This window comes from Molothrus aeneus, chromosome 5 (assembly GCF_037042795.1).
Source record: "Molothrus aeneus isolate 106 chromosome 5, BPBGC_Maene_1.0, whole genome shotgun sequence".
In the NCBI taxonomy this organism is placed as follows: domain Eukaryota; kingdom Metazoa; phylum Chordata; class Aves; order Passeriformes; family Icteridae; genus Molothrus; species Molothrus aeneus.
In genome coordinates, this window is record NC_089650.1 from 14,158,266 (window position 1) to 14,176,988 (window position 18,723).

An 18,723-nucleotide genomic window follows, 5' to 3' on the forward strand; every position below is an offset into this window, starting at 1 on the left:
TAAATTGGATATTAGGAAAAATTTCTTCACTGAGAGGGTGGTCAAGCACTGCAACAGGCTGCCTGGGGAAGTGGAGGCATTTAAGAGTTGTGAAGATGTGGCACTTAGGGACATGGTTTAGAAGTAGACTTAGCACTGCTGCTTTAACAGTTGGACTCAGTGGTCTCAGAGGTTGTTTCCAACCTTAATGATTCTATTGTGGGTTCCATCCCATTTGTAGTAAAATAGTGGAATTCCAAAAAAACTGCAAAATAAAAGTATAGTACTTTAAAAAGTGTATTTTAAGTTTGTTTTTATAGTTCCAAATTAAATGCATTTTCTGTGGAATGTTTCAGTCACTTTTAAAAATAACAGATTTGTATCCAATGGAAAAACTGTTGTCTAATATAACTCTGAGGCAATCTCTCTTGGAAATAGTCTACTGCAAAATTTTGAATGTTTGTGTTCATAGATCTCATCCCGATTTCTTTCTTTCTGTGGTTCATCGGTGCATTTTCTTAAGTGTGAATTTGTCAGATTTAGTGAGTTTTTCCTTTCTAAGTTGAACCAGTAATAATCTCAGATGGTGCTACACTGCCACAAACCCAGGCAGACTGGCATGCAGTAGCAGTGGCGTGCTGAGACTGGTTGAGGTGCTCAAATGGATGAGGACACCTGTACGCTCCATTATTCTTCTCTTGGTGTTTGAGAACATTCAAGTCACCAATTAAGCAATTAGATGCATATCAGTGTTTGCTTGGCCTTATCTTCCTCATAAAGTACCTGGGCACTACCAGTTTGGACAGAACTCAGCGATTAAGTAGCTCAGGTGAAAAAGCTGAAGTTGGTATAACTGAGGCAGTGACATTCTTTCAGGTTGTTCTGTGTGACTGTGTTATTGCTGATAGCAGCAGCCAGCACTGTTACTGTGCTCTAAGCAGCAAGGCACTCTAAGCAAAACTTCAGTGATGTTACTGTGCTTCATAATTTTCTGCCACAAGCAGGACACACCTTAATTTTAAGATTGAGCTTTGGTAAAGTATGACTTTGAGACTGCTAAACAGCAAAGGTGCGAGTTGTCTTGTATTGGTGGGATTCCATACTCTTCATGACCAGGGAGTGACAAAGCCTGCCCTGTCCCTGACAGGTGGTGTGCCCAGGCCGTGTCTCTGGGACAGAGAGGGTTAAACCACTTTGAACAAAGGCTTGATTCATGTCTTTCCTTCCTTGAAGGGAATGAGAGAAAGAAACAAAAGTAAGATAGAGAAAAAGCTGTTGTGAAACAAGCCCATTGCTGTTCTCTGAAAAACAACTATGCGAGGATTCATTTTTAGAGGCGTGCTGAAGCAGCAGGGCACTGGAGGGTGGCCACAGCCACTCTTCCTCCAGGGGCTGTCACTGCCCTGCCAGTGCCAAGGACTAAAATTGTCTGGCTTGTTACAAGAGGACGTGGTCCCGACTGTGTGCCACAAAAAAATGTCTGCTGTACAAAACCACAAGCTATTTCCCACTCCAAAGCAAAATGTTTAATCGTAGCTGTTGCTGCTGTAGTTGGGGGATGGCTGCTGTGTGAAGAGGACTCCTTTCTGTCAGCATATCAAGGGGCTGGGAGGTGTCTGCCATCTCACACAGGTGTTTGTCTGTGTAAATGAACATTCTTTTCATGGCCAACTGAAAGGTCAATTTTCAGCTGACAATTGAAAAGTTTAAATAAGCACACGCATCTTGGGAAAACAGCTAATTCTATGGTTCATAGCAGTGTTGGCAAATTTTACCACAGAAAATGAGTCTATTGATTCTGCACTCCTTGACCATCAAGAAAGTAGTTATTACAGAAATTTTTTGGCATTGATTTATTAAGGGATGGTTATTTAGTATTTGGACATCCAGAAAAACAAGGGACTGCACTTCCTGAAGCTGGAGGAATGGTATGAAACTGCAGTGTATGGCTCTCACATGGTTGCCAGTATGTGCATCGTAGCAGACAGCTCCAACAGTTTATTGTAAGTGCACCAGAATGTGCTGCTAAATGGAAGTGTAGAAATAGTAATTACAGATTTCAAATAGTCCCAGGTAAGACCACTAAAAAGAATTTGGAACATAGGGAGCTCTGGACTTTTACATTTCCTTGTATGTAGATATATATATATGTCTTTTGAAAACTATTAAATGAAATCACACTCCATAGGCAAATTCTCTGAGAATACAGAGGAATATATATGTCTTTGAAAAAATGTGTTTGTGAGCTTGCTACATCACAGCTTTTTAAATTACTTTTATTCTGAAAGTGCTAAACCCCATAAACTTTAAATGAGACTTTTCAAAACAGGATTCAACCTTTCCAATCCAATTGCAACGTGTTTTATTTGAATACAGAAACTGAAACATAAAATGATGACAACAATTATTCCTGGAAGGTATTAAAAAGTTGATCTGTATGCATAAATTGAATTATGGCTCTGGCAAATGTGCTCTATAAGCAAACAGACACAGTATAAACACTTCATACTCCTCTAACATCTACTGCCAAGGTCCTCTAATAATTTTAAATCAGTTCAGACTGTTGCTTTGAGATAGCCTGCCTGTACTCAATTACATATGCACAAAAATAGGAAGATTAAAGAAAATATCAAGGGGACAAAAGAAATTTCCTGAAAAACTTAGGGAGGGAAGGCCAGGAGTAAAGGTAGTGAAGATGGCACCAGCTGCAGTCTCGAGGACTGGCTGTTCAAATTCCTGAGAGACACAGAGAAACCATAGGGGAGCCCAGCTGCCAAGAACTCTAAAGGCATTTCAACAGCACATTTGTGAAGTGCAATTTTGCAAAAGACTTATAAACTGACCACACTGGGCAGGTTTTCCTGGGATTAGGAAAAGACATGGTCTTGCCATGAAAACCACTGCTCTGCCAGACCTGATGTTCTGCTACAAAGTGTAGTTTTCCTCATGGAATTGATGTTATAGTGTTCCTTGGATATTAGTGTTGTTAAATAACAACAATAACCGCAAGGAAACAGCTCTCCTACATGGAAAATTTCAATATTTGCACAGAGCAAGGCTTGCTGCAGTGAAAATCAGTGTTAGAATACCAGGGATGAAGCAACCCAGCAATAGTGTGTGTTGTGTCCTCCAGCCACCCCAGGGACAGAGGAGTATGTGTTTTGTTGCTATGCCAGCTAAAAGTCAGCACTGACAACTCATTGCCCATCCACAGCTGTGTTCTTCTAGTAAGTAACAACAATTTAAGAAACTAATGGGAAGGTGTATCATAAAGTGGGGTTGCTGTTTTGACCCAGATGAATACTCTGGGGATAAATGCATTCAAGATTTGGAGATGCATCCATCTTGCAGTAATGAGGAACCACCCAACCTAATGGCCTGGACTGTTAAAGCCTCTTTGCTTCTGTAAAAGTTACTGTGTCATGTAACTTGGTGTTGATCTTGTTTCTGGACTCCAGGACTTGATCAGAAAATAGGGAATATTGCCCAGACATTGAATTTTAATAACGTGATGGTGAGTTTGTTAAGAATAAGGCAAATGACCTAACACAACTTTTCACCTTCAGTCTGTATGAGGTTTGCCCAGGGTCCATATGTTGGCAGCAAATGTAGGATGCACTGTGAAGGTCCTGAGCTGGGGAAGAGGTTTTAGCTCCATTTTCTCCTATGTCTTTGGAGGCTTTCTCTCTAGGACATCTTCCACAAACCCTGTCCAGAGTGCTTGCTATATGTAAAAGAAGGGAGATCCTTGGAAACCGTGTTCAGATGGCCTGAACCAAGCTAAAAGTGCAGAGAAAGAACAGACAGCCTAGGTAGGTGATGAAGCATATGTTCTACAAATCCAGACTGCCTTAAGCTAAAGCAAACAAAGCAAGCTGGGGAAAGTTATAATGGTTTAGATTTCCTAAGTACAACAATTTTTATTTTATTTTGAAACAATTTTCCCTTAAGGAATGTCCTTTCATTTTAAGTTGGAGAAGGTTGACAACTCATCCTATGATTTTTTTTCCTTTTGCTGGAAAGAATTAATTTTTTTTGGCTAATCCAAAACATTATTTTCCCCCCTCATGTTCATCACCCACCTTTCAGTATGACTCCCTCACCATTTCAGTCCAGTACTCGCTGGTTATCTAGAAAAAAAGTAGATTTTCCATAATTGTTCTCTTATTGTTTTTGCTAAATAACCTGATCTAATGTGGCAGTTTGTATGCTTTAGAATTACAGCTTTCTCAAGTGCTCAGATGACATGAAATGGAAATGATGCCTAACTCAAGCTGCTCAGTGCCAAAACATGGTGCTGGAAGGAGAATGTGCATCTCCTTGAGACCCAACCCCCCCTGTGCTAGTAAGCTGTAAATGTCCAGTTCAAAAATCTGCACTCAAACAGCTCAGAAAGTTTCCCAATGGCTCCAAGAAAACCTGGAGGTCTGTGATAAAAGACCTGGCACCTTTGTGTGTTATTTGTTCGGAAGAGGAGAGAGTGAGTGTATCCTGACTCAGAGGGTTGTGTCCCTGTTGGTCAGAGCAAGAGGCAGAGACTGTGATGGGCAGTAAAAGAAGATTTGCTTTTCACTTAGGTAAAATGTTTTGCACCAAGAAGGACAATTCAGCCCTGCTACAGATTGCTGGGGAGTGAGGATCCCATTCAGAAAAGTCTTTATGAATACCTGTCAAAATGGTATGGCTGCTTCATCGTGGGGTTGGACATCTTTCTCTGGTCCTGTCCAGATTCTTCTCTGTATTTTTTCTATGATTCATAAAATATTTGTTAGCTGTTTTGTTCTCTTCTGCCATGACTTATCTGCAGTGGTAAAATTCAGATTCACTTCTGAAGCAATTTTCCACTATTTCTTTGGAAACAGCATTCCCTGCCTGTTAGCACTCTAAGCCCCTAATTAGAGGAAAAAATAACAGCTGGAAAATTACCTATCTAAGGTCATATCCACAGGCAGAGGAAATCCTCAGAAGTAATAAGTACCCTGGGGATCTCCTGGAACTATGGCTTTCAAAGAGTTTAGCAGGACCATGCCTTCACACCTCATCTTTGTAACCATCCCAAATTAGCCTATGTGCCACCGTTTCCATTTCTGGGAGCACATCTGTTCCAGCCATGCTCAAACCTATCCCACTATCAACACAAGAGACTCCAAAACCTTCCATTGATTAGCAATTCTCATGATGCTGGAAACTCCTTGTGATGCTCGATCCAGGAGTTTGCTGGTGAGCATAAGGTCCAATGCACAGGGACTCATGAGTGCCAATGACACAGAAATGACTCCAAGAGGATTTAGACATCCACACGGTGGTGGAGGTCAGTGCAGGCAGGGCAACAACATTGGCTGCAGCTCTGAGAGGGACATTAGAGTATTTTGCTCTTCTGACACCTGCAAAATGAATCACTGTGGTAAAGTTTGAGATCCATTTGTGCCTATTGCTGGGAACAGGAAGAAGAGCAAGTAAATAAGACTGCATGTGTTATGGCTAGCTGTCTTCCATTCTGTTTGATCATTTGAAAAGACAGATGACTGCTTACTTTAGGCTATTAGCCATGTTTGTTATACATGAGGATTCATGGACTTTCAGCTATGCTTTTTTTAAAAAAAACTTGCTACAATTACAGAGTATTAATTAAATTTCTGTGACTGTTCTGAATGAAGATAGCAGTAAGTATCGAGGCACTGGGTAAATGCACTGCTCTCTATATTGTGCTAGTATAATGTTTCCTTAAAATTCACAGAGGGGAAATATGGGTAAATAACATGTTAATCAGTGACAAATTTGAGCATAGACACATACATAAATTAAATTTCATAACTTTATGATGATTTATTACCAAAGCCAAAATATTTCCAGAGGAGTAGTTTTCCACTGGAGGTGAAAATTCTGTGAAGCTGTAGCAACATAGTGACAACTTCTACATATTGTTTGGAAGAGGAAAATTTTATTAAAACATCAAAGGCCAAGTAATTTTATTTTGTGAATTACTAGAAATCCAGAAAACAATTAACTGTGGGCAAATCCTAAGGAATTACTTGTCTCTGAACTTGTTGAAAGAAATTGATTCACAGACAGTTCACATTGAACATCACACTCAATAACCAGCAAAATACATTTTTTAATGGTGATCACTTATGCCATAGAAAAAGAAACCAGTAAAAAAAAAAAGAAAAAAGGATGTTGCTGTGCAAAATCTGTTTTGTGTAGCTCCTTCTGTCAAAACCTTTGCGGGTGGACTGATCCCAGCAGGAAAGCAATCTTCTGGAAATTACAGCAAAGTGGAGTGTTTCCCAGATGGGTGGAAAGTTCCATCTTAATGCATAATAGTAGCTCCAAATAGGTGAGAGCCATGCTTGTGGGATCCTGGGAGTGTTCTTGGGGTCTCCTGCTATAAACAGTAGGCATTAAAGACAAGCAAAGTTTAACTTTCCTCATAAACTGAAGGCTGCAAGAGTTCTCTGGCAGAGGCTGTTGTCATTTTTCTGAACTGTATAAAGTGAAAAAGCTGTGAAAGCACTGGTTTAACAGAGCTCCTGAAACCTTGTGCTAGGACACCTCCTCCAAAAATGTCAAGGAGAGCAGATATTTTAAGTTTAAAAAAGGGTGGAAACAGAGATGTTCTACAGTCTTTCTTAATGCTCTGCTCTGCTTATTGACTGGAGAAATGATTTGGTTAAAAGGTGGTGGAATTTCTTTTTGTTCTTCTCACTGAGTTTCTGAAAGGCCAAATACTTAGCCTGTGGATTTTTAGAGGGAGAACTTTAATGTTTTTCTCAAGAAGCAAAGTAAATTGGAAATAGGAGCCTTCCTACAACCAAAACATGAATGTTTAATTCACTCTGAAAGTAGTCTGAGCCTTACAGCTCTCTGAACTTTCTTCTGACAGCTGTGCCCTTTGGGGACTCTCTGAGGTCCTGCTGCCCACTACAGTCCCAGATGCAAGCTTAGAGTCACAAAACCTGTGGGGTCAAATGTCAGCCCTGCAATGGTTGGTCCTACAACATCCAAGGCCCTCACCCTGCAAATAGAGATTGTAACAGATCTCCTTCCACCTACTGATCTCTTGCACTGGGGAGGATAACTCACAAAATTGTATGTGAACAGCCCAGTGCAGAGCATGGATTTAAGCCCCCTGGGACCCACATGTAGGAGGAATTTGGAGTGTTAAATGTCATTTATCTCAAGCTTCTCTTTTTGCTTTTTCTTGCCTGCCTGATTTAATTTTCAGGGTGTGAGGAAACTGCATATATAGACATCCCAGCCCAGAGGCAGGGGATCTGTGTGAGGTGCTCCTGTACTGTGCAGCCCTTACAGGATGAATTCTCCCACTGTCTCCTGGCTCAGTGTGGACATATCCAGGCCCTTGCCCAGGTGTTGGGGGTGCCACTGCCCATGAGCACGAGCTGCTCCCAAAGGCAGGGGCAGCAGAGTTGTGCACAGGTTGCTTTCCTGCAAAGCTGCCTTGGTGAACCAGTCCCTGACCCGGGCACACTCACAGCTTTGAGCTCCAGCTTCCTCTGCTTGGGAAATACAGGGAAGGCAAGGGGGGAGGCAGTTACTTCACAGCAATTCCTGCAAAGACTGTGATTCAGTTATTTGTTCTTCTACGAACGCCCTAGCCAGATGACTAAGGCAGATCTGCAGGCTGATGACCCAGAAACAGTCGAGCTAGATTTCACATGTGGTGGAAAGGCAAAGTAAGTTAAAAGCCATATACAGACTGTTATCTTCCTACTTTCAGTGGTTTACCTCCCAGTACAAGCCCTGGCCTACACCAAAGATATAGCACAGAAATTTGCTCAGGGGCTTTTCTCTTTTTTTCTGCCTCTTCCTCATCTCAGAAATCTGGGCTATCTGAGGTTACCTACACCTGTGATTTTTGAATTAGCAGCACATAAGCTCACCACAGCTGTTGGGTCTCTCAGATGGGAGTGTTGGGGTGGCCTATTTCCTTTTTTGTTGAATTCAAGCTGCTGGGATGGAGGCTGCTGGGTTTACTGCACCTTTTCTTTCCCTTAGGTAAGACATTTTTTCCTTGCAGGGCAGGTGGAAAGGAAAAGGAAGAGTATCAAGTGTAATAAATCTGTTCTGGTAGCTTGGGCTGCTGAGCTCCTGCTGGGGAGGCAGGAACCTGTCTCTGCCTTATCAGAGCATGGGTCTGTGAGATTTCTGAAGGAATTGAAGATAGACAGGATAAATGTAGGGGGAAAGGTGCTTCCTGTTGTTGCTTCAGGTGCTTGTGAAAGAACTTTCTGTAAACAGAAAGCATCAAGCTACTCTGCAAAGTGGGTGTGAAACAATCTACTGCAGACAAACTGGTTAAACCATGCCTAATATCAACCTGGTGCTAAGATAATGCAAAGGGCTTCAGTATTTTGTTTGAATTTTTACATTTCTTTTGACTGCAGTGATATTCCCTGGGAGGTTGCCTCTGGTGCCACTGCTGCGTTTGGGCTGCTGGGTTGCTCTCAACCTGTGATTCCTTAGTACCAGTGAAGTGTTGTACTTCTTGGGGTGCTCTGGGTACCTATGGAGCCTGATGTGCCTCATCCCAGCACCTGCTTGTAGGAACATGTGGCAGGACTCTGTAGAGGGCAGGATTCCCAACCTCTGTGTGTGCATAACTGTAGGAGCATGCAATCATAAATACACTCAAACTCTTGGCTGAAAATCTCCAAATATCTCTGTTTTCTGGTCTTCCTTTTGGAACACTAGCTTTTTTTTTTAAAGGTGCTTTAATAAAATACAACTTGAAAGTATTAAGCCCCAAGCAGCACATGACACTAGCACTGCAGAAATCCTTTAGAGTCCTCAGTCGTGTAATCCTGTGTGCAGCATGCAGGGCAAGATGGGAAAGTTCTTCTCTTGTCATCACGTTCCTCTATCTGAGTGACTAAGCAGTGTCTGACATGGAGGTGTTGTGCACTGGCCATTACAGGAGCCACTACCTTCAAACCCCAATACCCTTTAATAAGTGTAGCCATGATTTCCAGAAAGTGGCCCTGCATGGTTAAAAATTCATTCAAAAGATGAATATTTATGAAAATATTATTATCTTTGATTTCTTCAAATTTTTTGAATATTTCCTCAAATGTATTAATATTTTCTCATTCCTGTACCATGATATAGGCTATAAATGTAGAGGCTAGTGCAGCTCCCTTATTATATGGTTTGCAATAGGAGAATATTTGTGGCTGTCCATATTACATTAAACAGGTCAGTCTCCATAGTCCATCAGCTGGCTTCCTCACCACCATTTTCACCCTTTTCCAGTCTTGATTCTGCCAGAGAATGAATTCTGTTGGGCATGTCAGACCTTTATTCCACACAAAGTTCATAAACCTTCACAGGGTCAAAATTACTAAAAAGTAGCCTTTTCCATGTGTTTCCTAGTGCTTTTTCTCTCCTAATTACTTTTGGTTTGTAATTTCTCATGGTTAGCACAGCATATCCACACTTCCATCATAAATGCTACCGGAAAGATGTACTTCACACTCAATACTGTTTTTAAATGCTGGGTTTTCCCAGACCTGGGAAATACCTTAGGTGAGTAACCTTTCCCTGGAGGTGGGCCATGTCAAGGCCTCTTTCTTCAATGAACAGGAAGAATCCAGAAAAATGAAGGCAAGCATCCGAGTAATCTTTGCAGGGAGTGAGAGTGTGTGAAGGGAGCCCTCACTCAGCAGCCAAGTTTGATTTAGTTGTTCATTCATGTGGTAAAAAGAAACTTGTGAGAGGGGAGAGAACAAGAATGGATGTGTTTAGCTGCAAAGAGGGTCAAGGAATAAGATTTTGAGGAGGCAAAGAAAGTCGCAGAAGGTGATGATGTCTGTGAAGTGCTGGAGCTATTGGGTGAGAAAGAGGTGCAAATCAATTCAGTTGTTTCTGTAGTATCTCTGCAGCCTGCTAGGGCATGTGTTTGCTTGAGGGATGCTGCAGTGCTTGCTGTCACTGTAGTAATAAATGCCAGAAAATTTGCAGTGAAATTCACATTTACTCATATTGTGATGGAATTGATACTTATTTCATCCTTTCCAACTCAGAGGATCCTCTCTGATGACATAACTGGTGTTGAGTCCAAAAGAAACAGTGAAGAGAGCAACTTGCATAGCAGTGGGATGAGCCATAGTACAAAGGGGGAGAGGTTTGGTCCTGTCCTGTGTTTTCCCATCACCAGTGACCAGGGTGAGGTCTGGACTGTGAGTGCCCTTCTTCCCAAGAAAGTACATTATGTTTCTCAGCTATTTCCCCCTTTTACCCTGATGAGTGGCTCATGCAAAGTTGAAAAGTTCAGTGTAGATGGAGCCAGATGCCCTCCATGAGACTGTAGGTCTTGGTAACTGAGGTGAGGTATGTTGGTTAAAACCCCCGTAAAGATTTGAACTGACTTCCTGTGCCACTTCTTGGTGTTCTGAGTGCTGAGGAAAGGGAACTACAGTGCCCCCCTTCCTCCTACCATGCACTCTGAAATTGCTCTTATGGCCTCAAACTCTTGCACACTCAAAGACCAATTCTGGAAACACAGGTCTGTGAGCCAAGTAACTTGGTGGGCTTGGGCCTGGAGAGGTGTAGATTGCCAAGGAAATTCATGACTCCTGATGTGCTCTAAATGCCATGACTAGAAAAAAACTAGTAGAAATCCTAAATCAGTGCTTAACTTTTTTGCTTTTCTCTCCCACTCTGTTCTGGAAGGACTGTACTTCACAGGGGACCAGAGAGATAGCATGTTGAATGTAGGTGTGGATTTCTGATCCACAAAGAAGAACCTTTCTGAATGTTGGAGGTTCCTCTTTGAAGTGCCTCAAGCACACATCAATATGGCTAACACCATGTAAAGGCAATCTCCTCATAATCCTGTAGAAAAAAAAGCAGGACTGCAGTCCCACCACAGTGGAAAAGCAGGGATTGACTGCAAGGGATGCTGCCACATAGCTGGTTTGGGCTGTTCTGGACTGTCTGGATCCATCACTGCTGAACATGTGGGATGGTGGGATCACTTTTGTGGGAAACCTCCCTGTTTCACACACAGGGCAGGGTGTCACCCTGTAGGTGGAAGCTGAGGTAGTGGCATGAGGAGCAAAATAGTTTTCTGAGGAGATCACAAAGCAAAGTACCGTTGGCTAGCTTTCCCAAGGGTCTGTCCTGGCTTGGCAGAACAACCCTGGTCTGGTTAATTGGGGGAAGAGAAAACTTGGGGTGAGTTTCCTTGCAGCGAGGGCATGGGGCCTCTGGTTTGGGCATCTGTACCTTGTGTCAGCAGAGTCACTCCTGATCTTGATGTGCTGCAATGTCAGCAGGATTCTACCCAATGTCCTCAGCACCCTGCCCTTGCACGGACTTTTGTTATGTGCAGGGGTTCTCTGAGGCATATTCTGGGTCAGCATGAGCTCTCATTTATCTTCAATTGAGTATACGTTTGTCCTGATGCAAAATTTTGTCTTTGCTGCATTCAGTGATCTTGGACTGATCTGAGACCTCCACCCAGGTAGCTTTGCAGTCTACAGAGCAGAAATTGAGCAGCTTCCTGCAGTGGTGCCCCTGGTGTCCATGTGTAAGTGTTTATACACACGTGTTGTCTTTCTTTCCAGCTCCTTCTTTCTGTCCTCTTTTTCCATTTGGTTCTACTTTGCATTTTATTTGCAATGTGTTGTCCTGTTGTGAGTATTGCTCATGCATGTTGAGTTAGGGTTCCCCAAGGAGTCTGTCTGGCATTGGAAAATTAAGTTTTTTTGGCTTTTGCACTCTCAAAGCCCTTTATTATAAGCTGGGGGTTTTGCTCCGGGGTAGTAGGATGTTGGGAAGAGCTGAAATATGGCACTGCTGAGAATCAATTAGTGTAAAAACTGCTCTAGTACCCAACTACGTGCTGATTACTCTGCCCCCAAAGGCAAATGTGTTTGCAGTTTAGGTCACAAGTGAAATAAGCCTGCTGAATCTCATTCTAACATGTCACTCTCTTATGGACTTTCTTTTCCACCCCAGTGCTTACCTCTAGACATGTGAATTTTCTTGTTGAGAGCTGGGAAAAATGTTCTGGAACAGCAGATCCCTTCCTTCCTCTCCCCCCATAAAATAAGGAAATCATCTTGCAAATACAAAACTGATTTATTTCAAAGTGTTTTGGTCTGGCAGATAGCAACAAGGAAACACTGGTTTTACACAGAGTAGAAAGGTTGTCATCTCATCTTAAATCTTCAAATTTGACTTGCTCTACACAAGGGATGTGAGTTTGTCCTCACTGCTTGCTGTGGAGATTTGACATATGTCTTGCACATCCCAGGCATGTGATTTCTTTTCCTTTAAGAGTCCTTGTAACACTGGCTTTGCTTCCACACTTAATTCACACACCAAATTGATGCATCAACTCTGATTCTAATTCCAAGATGATCTTAATTAGTTAAGGAATGTACCAGCCTCTCTGTTGATGAATACCTTTGCCCTTCCCAAGAAAGTGGTAATGGTTCAATATTCTGCCAGTCAGGAGGTGAGCAGCTTTTGGGCTTTGTTTGATACCAGAAAAGAATGAAATGAAGTGTCATTAAATGAGGACCCTGCTGCATGCAGCCAAAGGCATTGCCTTTTGTGGTCACCCATCCTCTCTGACTGTTTGCAAAACTCACTATCTGCCCTCAGTTATCATTACACTTTGAGGAGGAGAAGAGATCTCATTTTTGCACCCAGGCCTTACTGGCAGGCAACAGGTGAAAAAATACAGTACTACAGACACTTCCTTTCTTTACCTGTGTCCATTTCTGTCTACCCAAAATTGCATCCTAATTGTGGTTGATGGCTTGATATGGCCATTTTCATTTTCCTCCACACTCTTGTAAGTCTCTTGGCAGCTTTGTGGTACGAAAATGTGATATAAATCCAAGGGGCATTCTTCAGTGTAAGACTGTCAAAATGTACGGTGCCCATCCCACTTTGCCTCTTACTATTTTCCCTATTTCTCTTGCACAGCTTTAGGGAAAATTGGATGCATGTCCTTTCTGAAACAGACTCCTATTCTACATGCTTAGTCTTGGGGGAGAGAAAGCTCTGCCTGCCCGTGGGGGAACAAATTCCTGTCCCCATGCAGTGCAGGGTGGGGTGGCTGCACGATAGCTGTGCCAGTGCTTTCCTGTTGCTTCACCTGCTGAACGTGAGCGTGCACATGCTGCATCCACTGCCCTGTGCTCTGCCCTGAGCTTGTGTAACAGCAGGGAATGCCAGGTAAGCCCGGGCTCATATCAACTGCTGTGGCAGCTGCTATGCTGCTAGGGATGTTAGCATATCACCTGGCTTTCTGCTGACCACACCAGGTTTTAGTCTGCTGAAAGTCTGAAGTGCTGCATAGTTTGTTCTCTTTGCTGTAAAGTAACTTGTGCGTAGCTGATGCAAATATCTTTTGGTTTTCAGTTTGCTTTGCAGCTACAAACAATTCAGGTTATTTACCATAAAAGTGAGTAAATTTTCCAGTACATGATTTGATCTATTCTTGTCATGTGTCAGTCCTGTCAGAGCAAGAGGAGCTGAAGGCCTCTCTGTCCACGCTGGACCCTTCCAGTTGGAGCAGGGCTGTACGTGACCATTCCAAGTGATGTGTTTCACATCAGGTAGTGAGGCCAGTAAGACTCTAGAATGTGCTAGATGGAAGCAAATCATACTTGGAGGTGCAGTTTGGGCTTTTCTCTCTCCTTGTCCAGCTGCTGGTAGAATGGGTTTCCCAAGCTCCCACCTGCAGGCCCATTTATATTCCCCATCTAAACCTTTGTTGGGCAAGTTGGGGAGCAATGGTCTGGAACTGAGCAGAGTTGGGGGGAAAAGTAGGCTATATGTCAGTAGCAGTTTCATAACTGATGGAAACTAGTATGGGAGCATTTGCCCCTGGGAAGAGGCTGAATCTTTTTTCATCAGATACAAATGAGGCACTGCAAAGGAGGAGGAGGAGGATTCTATTAAAATTAGAGGGGGGAGGAATTTGATGGCATGACTTGGGCAGGATGAACTCTCACAATCTGTCCTGCGTTATTTAATCAGTATAGGTTGAATATTTGATTATATGGTATCCCCTGTTAGAGAGGTTTCACTGTATTGTCTTCCTTACTCACAAAGTGTACAAGGTCACCTGCTTAATTAGAATCTCCAGTGCTGCCTGACCTCAGGGAGGAGGATGCCTGGAAAGAGCAGTGAGCTGTAAAAGGGACTGGTGTGAGCATTTAAGCTAAGCACTAGTTGACATTTGCAGTTGTAGACAACAAGAGCTTTGCCAAACCTGGCCTGAATGTTGGCTGTGATTGGAGAATGGCACCTGGTCAAGTTACAGTGCAAAAATTTGTACAGTGCTACTGTTAAGCAGTTGAGCCTTGTGAGCTCTATTTAGGGCTTGTACTTATGAAGCAACTGCAATAACATGTTGGGTATGGTGGTAACTCCTCCTCTCTGGCACTTGAATTTAGACTTGGATTTTATTCAGTTTTTTGACCAGGACCTCAGCTGTTTGCAAAGGGGCAAAGCAGGACTTGTGACAGTGGTTCTGAACACTCCTGGGTGCAGAGTTCCACCTGACCTTTGAGTTGTCCTTAGATCTCCACCAGGAGACTTCTAATGTATCTGAGGAGAAAGAAGAGACATCTGCCCCACTTTTGTTTTTTATATCTCCCTCTGGTCTAAGTGGGTAATAGAATAAAATGGGAATTGCCCTTGGGTAACTGCCAGGAAGCAGAATTCTTCTTTGTTGGCATAGATTTATGAATGGATTTATAAATGCTACGTGAAGGCCACCCCTGCTGAAGGGGCCTGACTTCTCCAGTGGTGCCCACTGAGTTCATCCAGGGATGCATTTGCGCTTGACCCTGTTGGGATCCTTCCCTGCTGCTCCTGTGAAGTGGTCATCCCTGTCCCTCTTTGTCTCGGCTCTAAGGAGCACACCATGATCATACAGAAGAGTTTCCGTGAACTGTACGCTCTGGCATTTTCCTGCTCCAGTCACTCCAGGGATAACAAATAGCAATGGTAATGAATAAAAGCAGATGCTATAGACTGAAGCTTATGTATGACACATTTTCCAATGTACGTACATTCTGGTACATGAAGTACTCTCTCTCTATGAGTGTATGGTTTCGTTTCTTCTCTGATACCTCTCCAGTGTACTCCTTCAGTGGCCGAAAATTGGGGTTCTTGGGCTCAGGAGGGAGGCAAAGCAGCCTTCTGCAGGTGTGGGTATGGGCAGGTGCACCTATGGGCTGCAAACAAGTAATCTGAAAAAGAAGTTCATGCTGAAGGAGTCTGTCTTCCTTCCCCAGTGTACATACTTCTGCCTTCATGCTTATAAGAATTTTTAAATGAACAGAAGTTTTCTTGGTTTAATATCAGTAAGTGGAGCATGGAAGAAATTTAAGGGATTTTTAATCTCATGAGATGAGGACCTCCCTAGTTGTAGCTGAGGTTATGTATGCAATGCTAGCTAATGCCACCCTTGAATAACTAATACAATGTAATACAAGTGTCGTACACTGTCTTGTGTTTTACTGAGGTCCTCAGCTGAGGGGGGTGTGTGTGGGAATATGAACCTGCTTGTAATGCTTTAGGGCTTGAACTAGGTTCCATGTGGAGCCAGCTAGGATGTACCTATGGAATAAAGGTCATGTGTGCAGCTGCAGAACACTCTGGTCAGAGTTAAAGGGGTTTCATTGCATGAAGCAGTGCTCATATCTAGTCCATGACAGCAAAAATATGTGCATATGTATCAGATTCAGTTAGTTCACCACTCTTGACTTTCTCTTACTCAAGCTGCAAGAGAAAGTGGTACTGGTTTGGACCACGTGACCCCGCTGTGGCCTCTTCAAACTTTGCCCATTCTGTGATTCTGATTCTGCCTCACACCTACTGAAGTGGAAGGTTTTGTTTCAGATTAAGTGAAGAATATTCCATTAAGTGAAACTGATTTGGCTTGAACTAGTGAGGTTGTTTTTAGGAGAAATCTTCAGTTTTATCAGCAGTCGGTCTTGAATGTTCTGTGTTCAGCATTAAAGCCTGATATGCCAAAACCAGAAATTCAATGAATTAAACAGATTTGGTCACCAATAACAAGAAGAGACTGACAAGACAAAAAGAAATAAATGTCATGTTTTTAATGCTGGTTTGAACAGCCTTACATGAAGACAAAGCACCAAACGTTGAGTGTCTCTCAGCAAAGCCTAACAGCATTGGCTGGCTGTCCAGAGCAACCTCTTTTTCAGTATTCATCATTGAAGGGGTACTCTGGATGGTCACGCCACCTGTGGAAAGGTCAGATTGGACAAGTGAGTTCCTTGGGTGAAGCAAGATGTCAAATCACTGCAATCGACCTGTACCCAGCAAACCTCTTCCTTGCAATATATGTGTGGCCTTCATGGAAGGCTCTCCTACTTATCCACAAGCTGTTCTGCTCTGAATGACTGACCCTGCGGAGTTGGAAGCAAGCCTGTGTATTTAAGGAGAGGACAGTGAAGGACCATTTTTCAGGCCTACAGACTGCATATCTTAAGGGGAGATGAGGGAAATCAACAGGACTCTGGATGTCAACTATTCTCACTATTTAACTCAGGTGAGTAGAAGTGTTTTAGAAAAGGGGGATGGCTTCACCATGTGTGCTGTACTGTGGAAGGGGAAATCTTTGTTCAGATGTCTAGAAAGACACCTAGAAATAAGGGCTATGTGTGAAGAAGAGGTAGAGACACCAGACTGTTCTACTTTGCCTTATGACCTTAGAGCTGGCATGAACAGATCTGGGTCTAGGGTGGTGCTTTCCCCAAGCAGCTGCCATACCTAAACTAGCTCTGGCTGTCCTCTAGCTCAGCCTACACATAGATATTCTGCCAGTATCTACTGTGGCAGAGAATTTACAAATAAGCTTTGGCATGACCCTGTTCAGGGTAGAAAGGGATGGTTGTGGGTGCCCCCTAACAAAGAGATATTTCAGGCTTTGTTTTAGAAACTGCATGCTCAGGGAAGATGCACAATTCAGGATCATTATAAAAGGCAAGAAGAAAATTCCCAGGGTCAACTTCAGGTGAAAAAAATAACACTGTGTTTGCCCATTATTGGCAGACTTGAGAGAGAGGTAGCTGTTTTCTGTTGTGGGTTTTCTTGTTTGTTTGAGAAGCTGATGCTAAATCACAAGCCCTGGCTTGACAACCACTTTCCATTAGCTAAATGAAAAATTTCTGAAGAGCATTCTCAGGTGCACCATGGCAGCTGGCTGCCTTGCCTTACAGCACAGCACAACAAATACTGGCATTTACCCAGCTGTGAATCGTTCCAGTCTGGGAAGGACACATTTCACAATATTGAAGGTAACTAACTGGAAGGCATCAAACATTTTGAATTGGTTGTGTCAAAACATTTCATTCCAATATTCAGCCAAGATCAAGTGTTCACACATTAACAGATTGAGTTGGTTGAAAAAAAGTCCCAAAAAACAAAACAAGCCACAACACTTTGGCTTGTTTGACTTCAGTATAATTTAATGATGTCTGAGTTGCCAGTGTCATTATCTCTACTTTTCATCTATTGAGCATGCTTGCTAATCAGATCTCACATACTCAAAAGTCTGAGTCCTTTGAGTGAAAATTATTCACTTGGAGGAGTCAGTGCAGCTTGGCATAGCTGGTAAGGAAAAACATCCATAGCAGAGAATGGGAGCATAAGATAAATCAAGCAGATACATTAATGTAAAACTTGCCCTGCACAGTGCTTCCAGATTTCTCCAAGAGGTGAAGAAACAACTTCAGATTAAGATTTCCCGAAGTACTCATGTTTTTATAAAACCTCCATTTTCTTCTCAGATGCTTAACTTGTTAATTCATTCCACTGATTGCGTTATCCTGTTTGCATGGGCTTACTCATACCATGGGAACAACAGGTTTGCACACAGTACCCTTTATGGTAGCTGATAAGGGGAAGAACCAGAGAAAAGCTGGATTTTTCCATTCCTGCTGGCATGTGTATCACAGCAGTCAAAGGTTTTGCATGAAGTTGACTAACCAAAAGTCTTTCTGTAGCGTGGTTTGACTTTTTCAGCTACAGATTGCTGGATGAAATAAGAAATGTATTTAGGCTGGTAATTTGTCTGATGCAGTGTCAATTCCAGACACTTCAGCGTGGTAACGCAGAGTAGGCATATATATCTATATATATAAATCTATATATCTGCTCCTTACGTGGCAACATCACTTTTCCAATAAGGCTTTTTTCATAGCTGAGATCAGATTGTACTTAAACATTTTTCCCCAAACACGGAGCTCTTGTGAAAACTAGAGCTGCAATGCCCCTCCTATGCATCCTGTTTTCCTTATATCCTCGGTGGCCTCCTATGACCAAATTCAGTCTAATAAAGCAAAGCATTTTTTTTTAGATTGGTAGCTTAGAAAGTTCTTCCCCTGTGGGCATTTGCAGCCTTTGACTTTGATTCTGGGAAAGGCTCTTGAGTTTGCACCAAGGTTACATTTTGTGTATGTAATCTTCAAAATTTAAATGATGCCATAACTCAATTTTACTATATAAAACCAAACTGTGTCAGATACCAAAACACACTTAAGAATCTCCGAGGCCATTTGCGAGAAGCCTTCTGGAACTAAGTACTGCTAATTGATGGAAGGCTATTTTAAGTTTTAAGAAACAAAAGCTTCAGAGCACCTGGCTGAGCTTAAATGTGAAAAATGAACTCCATTATGATGCTTTTAACTTAGTGCATATTTTTGATCGTATTTATGCAGCACAGTAAGT

At 42.5% G+C, this 18,723-nt stretch overlaps 1 protein-coding gene across 1 annotated transcript in view; it reads right to left on the bottom strand.

Annotated features, from left to right (window-relative positions):
* Positions 1–16,073: 16,073 nt before the first annotated feature.
* The window catches only part of AKR1D1 (aldo-keto reductase family 1 member D1), a 34,693-nt gene continuing 32,043 nt past the window's right edge, over positions 16,074–18,723 (bottom strand). The window contains exon 9 of the mRNA XM_066549851.1: positions 16,074–16,235. Coding sequence (XP_066405948.1) covers positions 16,193–16,235 — 43 coding nt within the window. The 3' untranslated portion in view covers positions 16,074–16,192. The remainder of the gene's footprint in view (positions 16,236–18,723) is intronic.